The sequence below is a fragment of the Homarus americanus genome, unplaced genomic scaffold, assembly GCF_018991925.1.
Source record: "Homarus americanus isolate GMGI-L3 unplaced genomic scaffold, GMGI_Hamer_2.0 scaffold51476, whole genome shotgun sequence".
NCBI lineage: Eukaryota > Metazoa > Arthropoda > Malacostraca > Decapoda > Nephropidae > Homarus > Homarus americanus.
Window position 1 is genome coordinate 4,283,600 of NW_024736148.1, and position 19,463 is coordinate 4,303,062.

A 19,463-nucleotide genomic window follows, 5' to 3' on the forward strand; every position below is an offset into this window, starting at 1 on the left:
GTAGGATTCTAGGATCTCCTTCCAAGAAAAAGTGGGAGTCCCTTCTTTTAGAGATGCTTTTTCATCCGGTCTTTGATGTTGTGCCGCGGCAGCAGTTATAATGTACAGTATTATACAGGTGCAGGGATGGTAATTAAAAGAGATGCGCCCAATAATCTACCAATCAAACCTTTCCTGTTTCATATTAACATGGAATAAAATAAAGGATTACAGTCAAAGTGCAGGCACATGTCCGACTTGCTCTTCATAATGTAAATAAACAACAACTGGCGCCGCCACGCAGGACATGAGGAATCGAGAACAGTGAGGTGAATGTGTAATCTGACAGTGACAGGCGGCCCTATTCATAGCTAAGAAGGCGGCCGGGTACTGAGAGCATTGGGGAACTTCTGCGCAGAGGCTGGCTGAGATGGTTTGGGTCAAGAGATGCTAAATGTGGAGGGGAGGAGAGCCAGGGGCAGGTCAAGAATGAGAGAGGCTGTAAGAAAGGTCATTAAAGGAGTCTGACGAGAGAGACTACAAGAGACCGTGCAGTATGGAGCGGTTAACCCACACAAGCGTGGAAAATGGCCGTAAAACGATGATTATGATGATGATAATGATGATTACATACTAATGAAAAAACAAAACAGTAATGATAGAAACAACAATAATAACAATAATTATGGTTTTATTACAGAATGTCATCAATAAATGGGATACAAAAACAAAAGCACGTAAACAAAGATACAGACTACAGTAACTACAGACTTGACAACAGCTCTTTCCTTCAGGTTACATGATACAGTATGATCAAAAAATGTCGTCATAGTAACAGACACACCAATGAAACAGTCATAACAGAAGACAGACACAAAGACACACAGACACACGAAAACTTTGGTTAAGTTTAAGTTTAGGAGAGGTTAGGTTAGGTTTGGTTACATTGGACATAATGGTGTACGTTTAGCCCTTTGATAGGTAAGGTTATGTTAGGTTAGGTTAAGTCAGGATGAAATTTAGACTAAGAACTGATTACAATAGGTTAAGTAAGTTAGGCTCTGGATAGATTAAGTTAGGTTTACACTTAAGTTAGGTTAAATTGTTACACTTTAGTGAAAGGTAAACAAAACCTGATCAAAGAACAAGATAATAGGTAAGAAGACTAACCAGCAGATGTCAAGGTAAGTAAGGGAGCTAATTAGTGTGTGTCAACCCCTCAAAAGTGTGGATTCTCTTAAGAGGGACCAAGGTTCTGTCTGCGGGCGAGGACTCCCCGACAGAAGGCCTGGGCTTCGGTTTCTCCCTGCAGACGGTCACACAGCAGCTGATGGAAGTTCTGCAGCTCCTCTGGGCTTCTTATCACCAGTACCTGACGAGAGTGAACAAGACAAGTAGACTACTAGTGTTGTGGTGAATATCTAGTGTGTGTGTTTCATGTCCTAGACTGTAATGCCCAATATATTCTCTTTCTCATATTCGTTAATATTTCTATCCCCCGACCAGGGTTTGATAAAGATTGATGTTAGTGTTAAGGTGATAACTATAATGCTTTGGGTTTACTACTCAGTAACATGATAGTCTCTCTGTGTATCATACTCACCTCGTCTAGAGCCACCATAGGCAACTGTTTTAGTACAGGAGCCAGCTGTTGTTGACGTTTGCCAGCATCTTGGAATAGCTGGTAACCCTCCATGCCCACTGAACATCTATGCAGAGCATCTATCTTGTCCGGGTGACTGTTAGCACACTGTTGAATGCAATGTTAACAAGTTAACTTAACATAATAATGTCATGATAGTGTGTCTTCTCCGTAACTATCATTGTAATGTACACTATGCCACACCTGATGATTGTTGTATATACAGCTAACTTACGCCTTAGTTACCTAATGGCCACCCACTAGAGGTGGCCATGTCGAGGGAAGGAGGTCAGTGGCCTGTGTGGGATACCTCCATTGTTCCTGATAGTTTTGTCTAGGGCTATTTTGAAGCCCAATAATGATGATGATAATAATAATAATAATTGGTGTAACACAGTACAGTACAGCAGTATAGAGACTCGCCTGAACAACAGTCGACATAATGTTTTTAAAGTTAGAGTTTCTGAGGACGTGGTTGTGTTGAATGAGGCAGCTGGTGAAGGAGAGATGATCCAGCTGGTTCTCTCCCAGGTGGTGACCAGCACAAGATATTATCCAGTTACCCAGACAGTCACCGTACCCGAACTGGCATCCTCCGTTCTGTAACACGAGTGAGGCTTTAATGTACACATATGGGAGTATTAACACAAATCTACCTATTGTACTCTAATACATATGTATTCACACGATGGCCTACCTACACAAACATATACACACAGCTACACAAACATGTACACTAACCTACACAAACATGTACTCACACCGACACAAACATATACACACACTTACACAAACACGTACAGTACACACACACACACCTACACTGAAAATATATGGGGGTAAATCAAGACACGTGAATACTATCCAGAGTTTATATAGGAGTAAATCATATGTACGTATATTAGGAAGAGGGAAAACTGCCTCCAAATAAGAGTAAGGGGACCGTGCCAAGGGGTGGGTTGGTTAGTGAGGTGAGGCGAGGGTGATGGAGAGGTGGGAGGTGAGGCGAGGGTGATGGAGAGGTGGGAGGTGAGGCGAGGGTGATGGAGAGGTGGGAGGTGAGGCGAGGGTGATGGAGAGGTGGGAGCGACACAAACATATACACACACTTACACAAACACGTACAGTACACACACACACACCTACACTGAAAATATATGGGGGTAAATCAAGACACGTGAATACTATCCAGAGTTTATATAGGAGTAAATCATATGTACGTATATTAGGAAGAGGGAAAACTGCCTCCAAATAAGAGTAAGGGGACCGTGCCAAGGGGTGGGTTGGTTAGTGAGGTGAGGCGAGGGTGATGGAGAGGTGGGAGGTGAGGCGAGGGTGATGGAGAGGTGGGAGGCGAGGCGAGGGTGATGGAGAGGTGGGAGGTGAGGCGAGGGTGATGGAGAGGTGGGAGGTGAGGCAAGGGTGATGGGAGGTGGGAGGTGAAGCAGGGTGATGGAGAGGTGGGAGGTGAGGTGATGGAGAGGTGGGAGGTGAGGCGAGGGTGATGGAGGTGGGAGGCAGGGGTGATGGAGAGGTGGGAGGAGGCGATGGATGGAGAGGTGGAGAGGTGAGGTGAGGGTGATGGAGAGGTGGGAGGTGGGCGGGTGATGGAGGTGGGGAGGTGGGCAGGGTGATGGAAGGTGGGAGGTGAGGTGAGGGGTGATGGAGTGGAGGCGAGGGGTGGGAGGCAGGAGGTGAGGAGGTGAGGAGGTGAGGTGAGGTGATGGAGAGGTGGGAGGCGGGGTGATGGAGAGGTGGGGAGGTGAGGGGTGATGGAGAGGTGGGAGGTGAGGCGAGGGGTGATGGAGAGTGGGAGGCGAGGCGAGGGTGATGGAGAGGTGGGAGGCGAGGGTGATGGAGAGGTGAGGTGAGGTGGTGGGAGGTGGGAGGTGATGGAGGTGGGAGGTGAAGCAGGGTGATGGAGAGGTGGGAGGTGAGGGGTGATGGAGAGGTGGGAGGTGAGGCAGGGTGATGGAGAGGTGGAGGGAGGTGGGAGGCAGGTGGAGGGTGGGAGGTGGAGGGGGTGATGGAGAGGTGGGAGGCGGGGGTGATGGAATGGGAGGCAGGGGTGATGGAGAGGTGGGAGGTGAGGTGATGGAGTGAGGTGGGTGGAGGGTGATGGAGGTGGAGGTGGGCGAGGGTGATGGAGGTGGGAGGCGAGGGATGTGGAGAGGTGGGAGAGGTGGGAGGTGGGCGAGGGTGATGGAGGTGGGAGGCGAGGGTGATGGAGGTGGGAGGTGAGGAGGTGGAGGTGAGGGGTGATGGAGAGGTGGGAGGCGAGGGTGATGGAGAGGTGGGAGGTGAGGTGAGGGGTGGGGTGGAGGGGGTGGAGAGGTGGAGGTGGTGAGGGTGATGGAGAGGTGGGAGGTGAGGCGAGGGTGTGGAGAGGTGGGAGGTGAGGTGAGGGTGATGGAGGTGGGAGGCGGAGAGTGATGAGAGGTGGAGGGGGTGGGAGGTGGGAGGCGAGGGTGATGGAGGTGGGGAGGTGAGGCGAGGGTGATGGAGAGGTGGGAGGTGAGGCGAGGGTGATGGAGAGGAGGGAGGGGAGTCAGCTGCAACATACAGAAATGACTCTGCTCTCGTGGGATGACAGCAAAGGAAAGTTAGAAATGTTAGTAAATGAATCTGGAAGAGTTATAAGAGAAAGGTTATAAAAATAAGTCAAAACACAGCCGGATATTTACAATTTATCGTTGAATGGAGGAAGAAGACTGTTTTAGATTATCTGGGAGTGTTATAGTCAGTAAATGGAATAGTAAGTGATTAACAAACTCAAATAATAGCGGAAAAAAAGAGTAAAAGATTAATAGAAAAATGTATGAGTGAGAGAAAATGATACAGGTAAAGATTGTTGTGTTACGTGAGGGGGAACTTCTGAGTGGACAACATTACAGAGGCGTGAAGCTTTGGCCTGTGGATGACCAAGAGGAAGACGTGAATTAAAAGCCAAAGAAATTACGTGAGTTAAGGCAATTTTGGATAAAGAGGAACCACACAACAAAACACATCCAGAAATAAGAGGACTTGAAAGTGAAATAAGTGTCTTTGAGTAAGTGGATCAGGGTCTCAGGTGCTGTGGACATATTGACAGAATAGGAAAGAAAGAATTGATAAGAAGAAGAAATATAATAAGTGGATGACAGGAGGGAGAAGTGAAGAACAAGAGGATGGAAAGGTAAGGTATAGGTGGTGAGGGGTTCATTAGTAGCAGGAAGATAGAGGTCGATGAAGCAACACAGAGAGGAGAGAGCGTGACATCCAGTGGTTATTAACGAAGGATACTCTGGCACTGTTGACCCACAATAAATAAATAAATAAATAAATATATAAAAATTGATAAACACTAATCCCTCGACCAACACCAAAAGAGCAGGTGTTCGTTCATCAGGTGTTTATAAATACCTTGTAAATGAAGTTTGGATCTGATACACACGGAAGGACTTTGCTACTGTTACGAACCCCGCCACCAATTGTCCTGATCTACCTACCCAGCACCACGAGCAACGCCATCTATTGTCATGATCTACCTACCCAGCACCACGAGCAACGCCATCTAGGGACGAAACACGAGTATGACTCGTCTTAGTTACCACTCCGGGGTTTCCCTTCTCCATATCCTGGTTGTTGCGTCACCTCCTCAAAGTCTTCTTTGTCAGCTCCAATTCGAGGAAAGAGACTTCACTCTGGGAAGTGACCACAGGATCACCTTTTCTGGAAACCTACGTCACAGTGACTACCTACCGTCTTCTACAATACTCAGCCTTACTCGTCAGCCATCTCAGCTCCTTACTTAAGTATTTGTAATCTTATATTGCCTCCCCAGCTCCACCTTGCTTCAAATTATTGTATGTTGTATAAATATGTATATACTGTTAATGTTTAGGCTAAGTATGGTTAAGGGTAAATTATAGATAGCTGAATATTTTGTTAAGGAATTTATGGTACTCTATTATACACAACAAAAACTCGCATCCTTGTCTACCCTTTTATAGTCCGATTGTCTTTGTTTTTTTTGTTGTTGCCTGTTGGGATCTGGGTAGACTTTTAACTGTATTCTAAATCCCCAACTCGTAACACTACTGTGTGTAAATCATTTGTCTACTGACCACAACGGACGGATGGACGAACAGCATCAGGGCTATTCAGGTTCTCTAGGGTTTTTTCCGGGTATGTAGATAAAAATGACTACAAGATCTAAAATTACTATGAGGTCATACAAGGGGTTGACAGCTGACACGAAACTGCGCCTGAAATAATATCACGCCAACTTTGAACAGCTTAACGAGAGAGAGACCTACCTGGTTCAGTTTGCCGTAAGGTATCAGCTCCACGTGAAGGCTGTTGTTGAGGGCGGTGGTGGCTGGCAGCAAATAGTTCTTGAAAAAGTTGATAGTGTCACTACACGCTGAGGTCATGATCACGCTCACCTTCACCTGTGGGTGGTGACTCAAGGTCATCTATCTGTGGTCATGTAGTTCTCAAAGGGTTGTGCCCTACTGGAGAAAACCACCAATTGGACTTGTTGGTTATACTTGGTCGAATTTCTTCACTGTTTACCATTTTTTGTACAACCGCCCTGACCACGTACAGTTGCGGACAAGATTCCCTGAACACTTGACAGTATCTGGCATCGACCTCTAGATCATATATATGATTGGTTTATATCTAATAATGTAGGAACCACAAAATGGAGAAAAAACACTTGAATATAAAAGAAAAAATCTTGAAAAATGCGTTAAAATTCCAATCTTCCTCACCCTCTGACCCTCAAGTGCTCACACGCCAGATACTGCCAAGTGTCCAGGGAATTTTGTTCGCAAATGTACATAGTTGTATCCCTGCATGGTGTATGTACATTGTATATACATCGAATAATGTATGCATTGTCTACAGTATATGCATGCTGAACGAACTGTATACTTGTATTACATATATATTATAAATGTTGAATCAATTGTAAACTTGTATGACATATTTTCTGAATAAAATTACATCTAACCAGCTGGTGCAAGTAAGCTGGATTCTTAAATGGTATTACGTATAGGCCAACTTACTGTCACTATAACTGAAGATGTTACAATGCATCTGACTGATTCACTTAAACTTCAACACAAAATTGGATTCTCAAAACTTTGCATATCAATTAAGTTTTGTTCTTGACTGAATATGCGAGAACACATTTAATTATTTAATTAAGGAAGTGACAACAAACTGGATTCTCAAGTGTTCTGGGTGACATGTGAAGTGAGGAAGCATCTACGAGCACACAAGCTACCGAACACACAACCACTCCTGTTACAAGCACACTATATAGTTCTAACTGTACATTGACTGTAGTTTGCGCCTAAAAGCTCTACATTGTATAGTCAGGTTAAGTGTTAAAACTCTGCAATAATAACTTGAGTAAGGTGCATAAGCGTTACTCATTCACCTAAGCGTTACTCATTCACCTAAGCGTTACTCATTCACCTAAACGTTACTCATTCACCCTACTAATAATAATAATAATAATAATAATAATAATAATAATAATAATAATGATAATAATATAAAAAAAATAATAATAATAAATCAGGACATAAAGTGATATTTACTTTTGATTTTTGTTAAGTTAGTGTCTGTTTCTTTCTTCTAATGCATCTGGTAGACAATGTTATGGACAGTAAAACCTCTATATAAAGGACTTCTCTTTTCAAATAATCCGTTAGATGGGGGACTTACATCTAACGGACTCTCGATATAACGGACTTCTTTTTTTCTATATAGTTACTTAAATGGAGCTTTCGACTCTAAGGGATCCTTGATATATCAGACTTTGATCTACGTATAGTCCGTTAAATAGAGTTTTCACTGTATATGGTAAACTATTAAACATGCAGACAACCTTTTCCCACCATTCTCTCACCTGGCGTGGGCGTGAGGGTGGTGTGGTGGTGGTGCTTGGGATACACAGTTTTGAGTGGTGGGGACAGCCATTCGAGCAACATGAGTAACCGGATGGGCAGTGACCGTTCACGAAACATCTCCGCTGACAACGAGAATTTTAAATCAGTAAATTAGTTTATTACGAGATAGATAGATAGATAGATAGAGAGAGAGAGAGAGAGAGAGAGAGAGAGAGAGCCAAATAACTCTTCATTTCTACATTTTCTGGCAACTCTAAGACATTACTTAAATAACACAAGCACCACTAATTAACACTAACACCACTAATTAACACAAACATCACTAATTAACACAAACAACTAATTAACACAAACACAACTAATTAACACAAACAACTAATTAACACAAACACACCTAATTAACACAAACACAACTAATTAACACAAACACACCTAATTAACACAAACACAACTAATTAACACAAACACAATTAATTAACACAAACACAACTAATTAACACAAACACTACTTAGTTTTGGACTCAGCTTACCCTCGTGGATCGCTTAGCTCGTCTCCCACGGGCGGCGGCTGCGGCCAGGAGAGGGCAGATAGGCGGAGGTGTGGGAGGCAAGGCTGGGCAACCACACGGGACGAAGGGTCCGCCGCACCTAGAATGGTAACGCGTGGAAAGTTAACCATACGTTTATTTAACCTTAAAATTAACCAACCTAACATTAACATAACCTAACATAACTCTACTCTAACTTAACCTAACATAACTCTACTCTAACTTAACCTAACATAACGCTACTCAAACTTAACCTAACCTACATTAACATAACCTAACCTAACGCTAGCCTAACTTAGCGCTAACCTAATACTGTATAACGGTAACTCTAACTTAATCTAATCTCCAAATAGCGTTAGGGTGTTTAAACTTCACTTGAAATAAGCTGGGGGGAGGGGACCTAATCTTCAGGTGAAATAAGCTGGGGGACCTAATCTTCAGGTGAAATAAGCTGGGGGGACCTAATCTTCGCTTGACCCCCAAAATTACAGTAATAATATACCGTAATTGTGTGGATTCCATTAGTGTTACTGACAGATGGTAAAATCAGCAATAAATTGTTTAAATACCAAGGAGATATTTAGTACTGTGGTGTGGCATCTAAATCACATGCATCTTTTTCTCGAAAATTCCAGAGAGAGAGAGAGAGAGAGAGAGAGAGAGAGAGAGAGAGAGAGAGAGAGAGAGAGAGAGAGAGAGAGAGAGAGAGAGAGACGGACGCGACAACTACATGGTTAAATTCTGAGACAATACTGTACACGATGATTGATAGGTGACTTACGGTAGTGGAGGCTGTGGTGGATATACTGGTGGAAGTGGAACGTAGGTGGGTGGAGGTGTAGGTGGGTAAGTGGGCGGATAAGTTGGATACCAAGTGGGTGGAGGTGTAGGTGGATAAGTTGACGGATAAGTTGGATACCAGGTGGGTGGAGGAGTTGGTGGTAAAGCGGGTGGAGGAGTTGGTGGTAAAGTGGGTGGAAGAGTTGGTGGTAAAGTGGGTGGAGGAGTTGGTGGTAAAGTGGGTGGAGGAGTTGGTGGTAAAGTGGGTGGAAGAGTTGGTGGTAAAGTGGGTGGAGGAGTTGGTGGTAAAGTGGGTGGAGGAGTTGGTGGTAAAGTGGGTGGAAGAGTTGGTGGTAAAGTGGGTGGAGGAGTTGGTGGTAAAGTGGGTGGATATGTCGGATACCAAGGGGGTAGAGGGGGTGGAGGGCGGCAGCAGGGGTTGTAGTAAGGGTTAGACGCGGGACAGGAGATCTGACGGGGACATCTCCACTTCCGTCTGTAGTTACGGCTTATGTTAGGACCTCGAGCGTAATACCGGACCTGTTGACTTCTGAAAGGACCGAGGGCGTAGCTCCTAGCCTGCTGGTAACCTGTGTGAGGGCCTAAGGCGCTGGTCACAGCCACTGCCATCACCATCACCACTAGCACCTGCAGGTACGAGGAAACATTTGTGAATTAACTACACAATGAACTGGACTATGTGCGTTAATTTTGCATCATAACTAATGCTAAGGCCATTAAGGTGGAGTCATAGCGTAATTCAAAAGCCAACTTGCCTCCTCGTTTCACAAGATTTCTGGCTGGTGTGTTCAAGCCGACCGTAGAAGCGAGACTTGTGATTTTTCATTCCCGCATCAACTTTCAACAATTACATTATCAACTTAGTTTTACCAGAACCAAAAAAAAAAAACCTTTTAACCACCAAAATGAAAGAATCTTTTTATCAACATTAATAAAGGAGCAACATTCAGTGAAGAAATAAATATTTGGCTTCTGTGACTTGTGACCATGTACAGTGGGCGGAATACTAATGGGTGAAGCTAGTGTGGACTTTCCTAGACGTTCTTGAACAGCTCCACCTGGTTATAGAGTACAGTACTACCTGTTACCTTCAATATGAAAAGCCTGGGTGTGATTAGGTTAGGTTAGATTTCCAAAGAATCATAATAAAAATATATCACATTCTCATTCAAGCTATAAATGCCAAAACACACTTGTATACTTTCCTTCAACTCTAATTCTTTATCAGATTTGACCATCAAATTATATATAAAATTTACGTGTTCACAAAATTTTCAACACATGAAATATATGACGTCACTTCCTTTTCGAACCGTAATAATTTCTTTCCTAATTCTTCATTAAGGATATGATGAAAATTTCTGGTATATGGAGTAAAATGTACTAAAATCTTGATTAAAAATCAAATATTAAAATAACATTAAAATATTTAAAAGGTCTACTTTACTGTAGATACTCTCACTTAACATCAGTTTGGAGACAAAATTATGATGCAAGATCTCTTGGACAAAATTCTGTACTGTACCTTAATGTCTCTGTTAAGTGAAGGTATCCTGTTAGTGTAGAGTCTCTCGGTAATTTTATTTTATTTTTTTAATTTAAGACAACCAATTACGTAATTATAACATCTCCATTAAAAGCAATATTCCTGAGACGGATCTTCAAAAGAACTTGAGTTAAACATTTCTCGCAACTGACGACGGGGAAAGTGCACAATATTTTTAAAACGGATTCACTTTTGTAAAGACCTATTGACTGAAATCAAAATGACGACGAAATTACAATGAAACTCCACTGTAGTCCAAAGTAAGTTTAGGTCAGAGTTAACTCACTCTGATGGCCGTCATGACCGCGTGTTTATGAAGTGTCAGCCAGATGGAGTGGCCACAGTGAGACTAAACCAGCAATAGACAACAGCCTTTATGCCCCAGCCTGACCTATACTGCACTATGAGAAGACGCCCACAACACAACATTATATAGTACCTCCCTTAATCACAGCGCATGCGTGATGCGCGGTTTACTGTATGGTGGAGAAGGTACGTGGTGTGTGGGAGGGTGTGTAGGGGAGGGTGTGTGGGAGGGTGTGTAGGGAAGGGTGTCTTGGGGAGGGTGTGTGGCTAGGGTGTGTAGGGGAGGGTGTGTGGGAGTGTGTGTAGGGAAGGGTGTCTTGGGGAGGGTGTGTGGCTAGGGTGTGTAGGAGGGTGTATGGAAGATATTGTATGGAGAAAGGCGTATGGTGTACGCTGGGGTGGCAAATAGGAGAAACACACACACACACGCACACACACATACACACACACACACACACACACACACACACACACACACACACACACACACACACACACACACACACACACACACACACATACACACACACACACGCACACATACACACACACACACACACACACACACACGCACACACACACACACACACACACACACACATACACACACACACACACACACACACACACACACACACGCACACACACACACACACACACACACACACACACACACACACACACACACACACTACACCACGTGAGGTCCCTCATAACACCATCTGTGAGGAATTACACACGGAGGTCCCTCATAACACCATCTGTGAGGGAATTACTACACCACGTGAGGTCCCTCATAACACATCAATGAGGGGAATTACACACGTGAGGCCCCCCTCATAACACCATCAATGAGGGAATTATTACACGTGAGGTCCCTCATAACACCATCTGTGAGGGAATTACTACACACGGAGGTCCCTCATAACACCATCTGTGAGGGGAACACACACATGAGGCCCCTCATAACACCATCTGTGAGGGAATTACTACACCACGTGAGGTCCCTCATAACACCATCTGTGAGGGAATTACTACACCACGTGAGGTCCCTCATAACACCAGCTGTGAGGGAACTACTACACCAAGTGAGGTCCCTCCTAACACCATCTGGGAGGGAGTTTACGTGTTTGCTGTTCAACACCTACATTAATCTGTATGTTCACTGCACACTATGTTCCTTTACCTTTCTCTAATGAAGGCTTTTGTTAAACTACCAATGTATGTAATAAGTCATTTATGTCTCATGTATATTTTCAGCCTTCGGGCTGCAGAACTTTTTCAATAAACCGTTAATTATTATTATTATTATAATTATTATTGTTATTATTATTATTATTATTATTATTATTACACACACACACACACACACACACACACACACACACACACACAGCTGCAGGAGTTGGTCATCTTTCACACTCAATCCGTCAGTTTGTTATGGCTATAAGGGTACCACGAGGAACAGAGACGCGGCAAGAGGCAGCCCTCCTAGTAAACTGTTTATTCCCTTAGCTGGTCACACGGTCACACGATCCTAACAGACTCAACAGCTTAAACCGCCTACCGTGGGAAAGAGGCAGTTGACCCTTCCTGCAGATGGTCATTACTCTCTGGGTCATCGAGATATGTGTGTGTGTGTGTGTGTGTGTGCGTGTGTGGGGTGTTGGAAGGTGTAGGAGGGATATGTGTGTGTGTGTGTTGTGTGTGTGTGTGTGTGTGTGTGTGTGTGTGTGTGTGTGTGTGTGTGTGTGTGTGTGTGTGTGTGTGTGTGTGTGTGTGTTGGAAGGTGTAGGAGGGATATTGTAGTGTGTGTGTAAAAGAAGGTAGGAGGGATATTGTAGTGTGTGTGTGTGCGTGTGTGTGTTGGAAGGTGTAGGAGGATATTGTAGAGTGTGTGTGTGTGTGTGGGTGTGTAGAGTGTGTGTGGGGGGGGTGTTGGAAGGTGTAGGAGGGATATTGTAGAGTGTGTGGGTGTGGGTGCTGGGAAACGATGTGTCATTATATATATTTGTGATAATGACCTTCAATTTAAACTCTTACTATATCTATCTATCTATCTATCTATCTATCTATCTGTCTATCTTCCAATCTATCTTCTTATCTATTTACCTACCAAGCTATCTATTTATCTAATTACAATACCTTAACCACTAAAATATTATGGCAAACAATGGAGTGCAATTACTTAACCCCTTGAGTACAATGACTTAAATCCTTCAGGACGATGCCAAAGCTTAACAATGAATCCAGTCAATGGTGGTGCAGTACTAGGTTTATTTGCCTTTGTCCAGTAGCTGAAGTAATAATGGCATCACGCTCCAAATGAACCACCCCGAGATGATAATTGTTTATATTTTCTCAAGGTTTCACAAAGTTTAGTTACATAAAGGAACGAATTCGCTAAAACAAACATGTGAGGTCAAAGTATGACTGCGCATGCGTCCACAGACCAATATATTTGGGGTCATATGCAGTCAGTATAGGTGAAGGAGCTGAGAGACTCGGGGTCAGTGTCTGGAGTGACGGGCTGACCGACAGACACAAGAGTTTCGTGAGCTGACGGTTCCAGCTAACACCGCCTCTGCAGCTGACAGTCAGATCCACACATCTGGCATGACGATGTTTATGGTTGTAAGTAAACTCATCTTTTACAGTTACCATCATTTTGCTATTATTGTTTTACCTATTTCTAATAACACCACTATAATATTGATGACTGGGTGTAAGCTTATCACAAAGTGACATCCTGGGTGACCATCCTATACCTATTGTTCGAATATCAGCCAGCAGGGTACCCATTTATACGATGTACTGTACGATAATTTTGCCCCCTGAGTGCAGTGCCATCTGATTCAAGGAGAGTTCTCATCCTATTCAAAAGGTTAAGTCATCATACTCATTGGGAGACAGGTCAGGTTCACGGAGGTCAAAAGTTACCTGGCAGGGACGATATTTTACATAGATGAAATATATTTTATGGAGGAAAACATTCACTTCTAATGTTAAAGAACATATTCACCAGATCGTGTACACTGTTGTAAAGGCCCCGAGTGAGAGTTCATTCAAGGCCAGACTTGACTAACACTGTTGAGGGCTCGCATACATGCTAAACTAGAGCCAGTACATGCCCAGTACCAACAGTAGGCTATGTTACAAAGACGTGACAGACCGCCCAAGCGGCTAACAGGCCGATCAGTGACGAAGAGGATAAAAAAAAGTAAAGCACATCTTTTATCTTCCTATGCGCACTTCACATCAGCCACAGTAAAACACGCTGCTACGGGTGGCCATGGCAATGGTGGACAACACCTCAATACCTCAGACAAATATTCTTCCCTTGTACAGTATGTTTTTACCCCAGCCTGCTAAAACATAAGTTCATTTTGTTATGCAAAACAAGTAAGATATTGGACAATATTAACGCACTTGCCTCTCAACACTGCGGTCAGGGATACTCGGGCACTATACCCTGTCCACGCTAACCTGGCCCGTAAGCCACGCCCCTCTTCTATAAAGATAGCTGATTGGTTCATAGAAAATGTTAATGTAGCTGTCCATTTATTCATACTAAATATGTTCACAACTGGTAAGCAGACCTGTTATTATCTAAAATAATGTTAAATAACTGGACTATCAAAATGCAATTGATTTCAAGGCATTAGCACTTCAGAGAGAATGTTAGAAAATTTTAAATATCGTATTAATCATAAAAGGTCGAAGTCAAAAATTAAATTAGCTTTCGAATGAAGTTTCTTCATATTTGTTTTAAACCAAAAATAAGGCAAACAAACAAATGATGCCAAAAATATAGCACAATAGGTAATGAACTACAGTTTGTACGGCTGTATATACAGTATCCCAAATCATTTATGTAACTGATAAAACTCGATGTAAATACGCGCTTTATACGCACAGTCAGGGGGGAGGTAAAACGCTCAGAGGAACAGTCACTGGACTTAGCGGCCAGATCAGCTGGACATTTGACTTGTACTGCCAGTGCCGTAGAGCTCGCATCTAATATACTATAGGACTAGGCGTGTGTGTGTGTGTGTCTGTTCTGGGCAGCTGAAACGGCACAATCGTTTTTCATCAAACTTGGTGGAAAAATCGCAAAAAAATTGTAGAGTGGAACAAACCTGGTCCCATGTCGATGGTTTCTTGAGGAAGCCATTACATAACCATTTTATTTACGCTGGAAAACGATGCAAGTCTACGGACTTGGCGCACCCTCATTCGTTGTATGCTGTCGGTCCACGATTGCAGTTATCGTACGGCTCCCTCCTCCTTCCCCCACTTTTTTCTTAGCCTACTTTTTTACTGTTGTTTGGATTAGTAAAGGAAGGAAGATGAGTAAATAGAAGAATAAAGAAGGGGAAACAGAAAATAGTTAGAGATAACAGGTGGGGGGGGGGAGCTGAGTTTCATCATGCGTCTGGATGCGCAGTTTCAACGTTACCAGACGACCTTACAGCTACAGTGTATACTTACTCCTGTGGCTCATGGAAAAGGAGAAGAAATAAAAGGATAATAACAGGAATTCATGGAGAAGATGACTACAATAGACACAGGGTGAATATAGACAGTGAAACAGACAGGAGGTTGACAAAAATAGACATTCATACATGCACAAATAGACAATATGGCAACTAACATGACAGACAGACAGCTGACTGACTGGTTCACATTAGTACAGACGGGCTGACAGTCAAACACCACGCAGACGAACAGACAGTTGGGATGGCAATTGACAGGACGGATAGACTTGAGACAGATTAGAAGGCATTTATAAACAAGAATAACACCAAATTGACCATAGCTGCGTCAGTGAGGGTAGCTGCTCTTACATCCACCAGCGTAAATAATAAGACGCATTGAAAACTAACACCCTCGCGCGGAAAGAACATCGATGGTCGGTCAGTCATGTGAGATGGGCCTAAAACTGACTAACGTAGATGATGACTAGGCCGGATAGTTATGCATTTGCATATTTCATAGCATGCATATTTTGCGTGATTTCTATGATAAGTGCATATTACCTAGATAACTGCATATAAATGCATATTTTGTAAAATATTCATCTGGCAGTATCTCTTTGTTGCCACTGAATGAGCACACGTGGTACTGGGAGGTGAGGTGAGGTGGTTAGGTGAAGTGAGGAGGTCACGTCGCTTTAATCTGTCGTTTCCACACCTGGTCATGACTCATTGACTAGTGAGTTAGTCAGCAGAGCAGTGCTTGTGTGGAGCTACTCCTCTGCTGCTCGTGAAATGCGGAAAGTACAAAGAAACCAAATGAAGTGCTGAGATCATATGTAAAGAATTTGATGCATTTACTACTGATGGAAGTGTACTGTTTGTAAATATTGTGAAGCACCAGTGACAGCGAGCAAGAAATTTCAAGTCAACAACACCTTAAAACAAGCAAGCACATCCGACTCGAAGCTGTTAAGTCAATAGTGCACAAAAGGAGCAACAACTACTTCTGTTCCAGTAAGTCAGGGCCTGATCGTTCCCAGTTCAACGCAGATTTGTGCAAGGCATTTGTTTCAGCGGATATTCCATTGCATAAACTGAATAACAAGTGCCTAAAGTCATTCCTGGAACAGTATACTGGAAAAAGGTGCCTGACGAATCAACATTACGTAAGAACTGTTTCCAATTGTTCAAGGACACGATGAAAATCATAAGGAGAAAGGCTTGTGGAAAGAAAATGTGGGTGTCACTGATGAAACCACTGATGTTGAAACGGTGTATTGTGAATCTTATTTTTGGTGTGTTGGGAGATGTAATGTAAATGTAAATGCATGTTCATATATATTTTTTGAAGCATCACATATATATGTTAAATACATTACGTATATTGCTTAATAAACATTAACATTAGTTTATATTAACTATTTTGTTTCCGTATAACCTGCATTCTTGGCTTTATAAGGACAATTTTAGTGCATATGAATGATATTTCCCGGTTTTAGTGCATATTTGCATGCATAGTTCATGGTTTTTAGTGCATAACTATCCGGCCCTAATGATGACTATTGATGACTTAACACAGGTGATGACTTAAGCAGATGGTGACTAATGTAACCAGAATCATGGTCACTTCTTCATAATATAATTTATCTCGGAATTTTCATCGGTGATTCATATATTTTTTTTATGATTTTAATCTCCTTATGGCGAATAATTCTTTTAACTAATTATTCTAACCTTTATTCTATTCCTTCTTATAATATATTAGATACTGTAAGTATCACAACCACGACCATGATTATAACAACCACGACCATGATTATAATAACCACGACCATGAATATAACAACCACGACCATGATTATAACAACCACGACCATGATTTTAACAACCACGACCATGATTACAACAACCACGACCATGATTATAACAACCACGTCATTTGATTATAACAACCACGACTATGATCATAACCACGACCATGATTATAACAACCACGACCATGATTTTAACAACCACGACCATGATTACAACAACCACGACCATGAGTATAACAACCACGTCCATGATTATAACAACCACGACTATGATCATAACAACCAGACTATGATTATATCACCCATGATCATGATTATAACACCTACGACTATGATCATAAACCACGAGCATGATCATAACGACAACCATTATTATAACAACCACGACCATGATTATTGCAGCCACGACCATGATTATAACAACCACGACTATGATTATAACAACCACGACCATGATTATAACAACCAAGACCATGATTATAACAACAATGACCATGATTATAACTTCCACGACCATGATTATAACTACCACGAACATGATTATAACAACCACGACCATGATTATAATAACCACAACCATGATTATAACAACCACAACTATGATTATAACAACCACGACCATGATTATAACAACCACGACTATGATCATAACTACGACCATGATTATAACAACACCGATCATGATTATAACAACCACGACCATGATTATAACAACCACGACCATGATTTTAACAACCACGACCATGATTATAACAACCACGACTATGATTATAACAACCACGACCATGATTATAACAACTACGACCAAGATTATAACAACCACGACCATGATTATAACAACCATGACCATGATTATAACTACCACGACCATGATTTTAACAACCACGACAATGACTATATCAACCACGACTATGATCATAACCACGACCATGATTATGACAACCACGACCACGATTATAACAACCACGACCATGATTACAACAACCACGACCATGATTATAATAACCACGACCATGAATATAACAACAACGACCATGATTATAACAACCCCAACCATGATTAGAACCACGACAATGATTATAATAACCACGACCATGATTATAACAACCACGACCATGATTATAACAACCACGACCATGATTATAACAACCACGACCATGATTTTAACAACCACGACCATGACACAAATAACCAGACCATGATTATAACAACCACGACCATGATTATAACACGACCACGACGACATGATTACAACAACCACGACCATGATTATAACAACCACTTCCATGATTATAACAACCACGACTATGATTATAACAACGACCATGATTATAACAACCACGACCATGATTTTAACAACCACCACCATGATTACAACAACCACGACCATGATTATAACAACCACGTCCATGATTATAACAACCACGACTATGATCATAACCACGACCATGATTATACCAACCACGGCTATGATTATAACAACCACGACCATGATTATTGCAGCCACGACCATGATTATAACAACCACGACTATGATTATAACAACCACGACCATCTGGAAACGATGTCGCTGCACGTTGTCAGACGGACTGCGGTTGCGTGCTCACCGCACCAGCGTTCGAACTTGCACGCCTTGGTAAACTGTACCACCAGACTTGCCACAGGGCAACAGGTGCCCGCTATCACTTGTTTGAATACTACGACACACAATTAACTGTACCTCATCCATCATTGGCTGAGATTTTTGTTCATTTGCACCAAATTTCTTGATACTTGATGACTGGATGAAAATGTTAAACCTCTACATCGCTTCTAATACTTTGTAGCACATACGGTAGTATTATTTAAATCTTGTCACAACGCAGTATTTAAGATAGAGAATGCCGTTAGTGGATAAAGTATTTAATAATCTGCTTGTGGGTGTGAGAAATGTTTTGTTGGTTAGTACCACAAGGCTGACAATTGTTGACAGTTGAGGTCTGCTGGCTGTTGTGCCTTGTGTCAAGATGAGCAAAATTCCCGTCAAGTTCAGTGGCTGTTCCCCTGAACGATTCATCTCCCCCCGGACTCCGCGTATATAAGCACATCCAGTTTTACCAGTTATATAAATGATTTGGAATATATACAGCCATACAAACTTTAAGTTTGGCACAAATCAAAGAAATATGAAAAGACTTCATTCGAAAGCAATTTTCATATTTGACTTCGAACTTTTATGTTAAATATTAAAAAATTTCTAACATCCTCTCTCAAGGGTTAATGACTTGAAATCATTTGCATTGTGATAGTCCAGTTATTTAACATTATTTTAGATAATAACAGGTCTGCTTACCAATTGTGAACATATTTAGTATGAATAAATGGACAGCTACACAAACATTTTCTATGAAACAATCAGCTATTTGTAGCTGTAGAAGAGGGGCGTGGCTTACTAGCCAGGCTA

General features: G+C 42.3%; 2 protein-coding genes across 3 annotated transcripts in view; one reads left to right on the forward strand and one right to left on the reverse strand.

Moving 5' to 3' along the window:
- Positions 1-653: 653 nt before the first annotated feature.
- LOC121872071 (adhesive plaque matrix protein-like) lies at positions 654-10,809 on the reverse strand. The gene is made up of 8 exons (XM_042374758.1): positions 10,709-10,809; positions 8,857-9,503; positions 8,058-8,175; positions 7,527-7,649; positions 5,920-6,054; positions 2,045-2,221; positions 1,583-1,729; positions 654-1,351 (listed from the first exon to the last, which is right to left on the reverse strand). The coding sequence occupies exons 1-8, from the start codon at positions 10,721-10,723 to the stop codon at positions 1,217-1,219; spliced, it is 1,497 nt and encodes a 498-aa protein (XP_042230692.1). The 5' UTR covers positions 10,724-10,809; the 3' UTR covers positions 654-1,216.
- Positions 10,810-13,217: 2,408 nt separating this feature from the next.
- Positions 13,218-19,463, forward strand: part of LOC121871970 — a 12,492-nt gene continuing 6,246 nt past the window's right edge. For both annotated transcript variants that reach the window (XM_042374591.1, XM_042374592.1), the window contains exon 1: positions 13,218-13,362. In XM_042374591.1, coding sequence (XP_042230525.1) covers positions 13,345-13,362 — 18 coding nt within the window. In that variant the 5' untranslated portion in view covers positions 13,218-13,344. The remainder of the gene's footprint in view (positions 13,363-19,463) is intronic.

Excerpts from the sequence above, each read along its gene's own strand:
- LOC121872071 (XM_042374758.1), bottom strand. Across the intron at positions 1,730-2,044 it reads TTATGTCGACTGTTGTTCAG|TGTGCTAACAGTCACCCGGA; the intron begins GCGAGTCTCTAT and ends TGCATTCAACAG. Across the intron at positions 1,352-1,582 it reads CTATGGTGGCTCTAGACGAG|GTACTGGTGATAAGAAGCCC; the intron begins GTGAGTATGATA and ends CACTCTCGTCAG.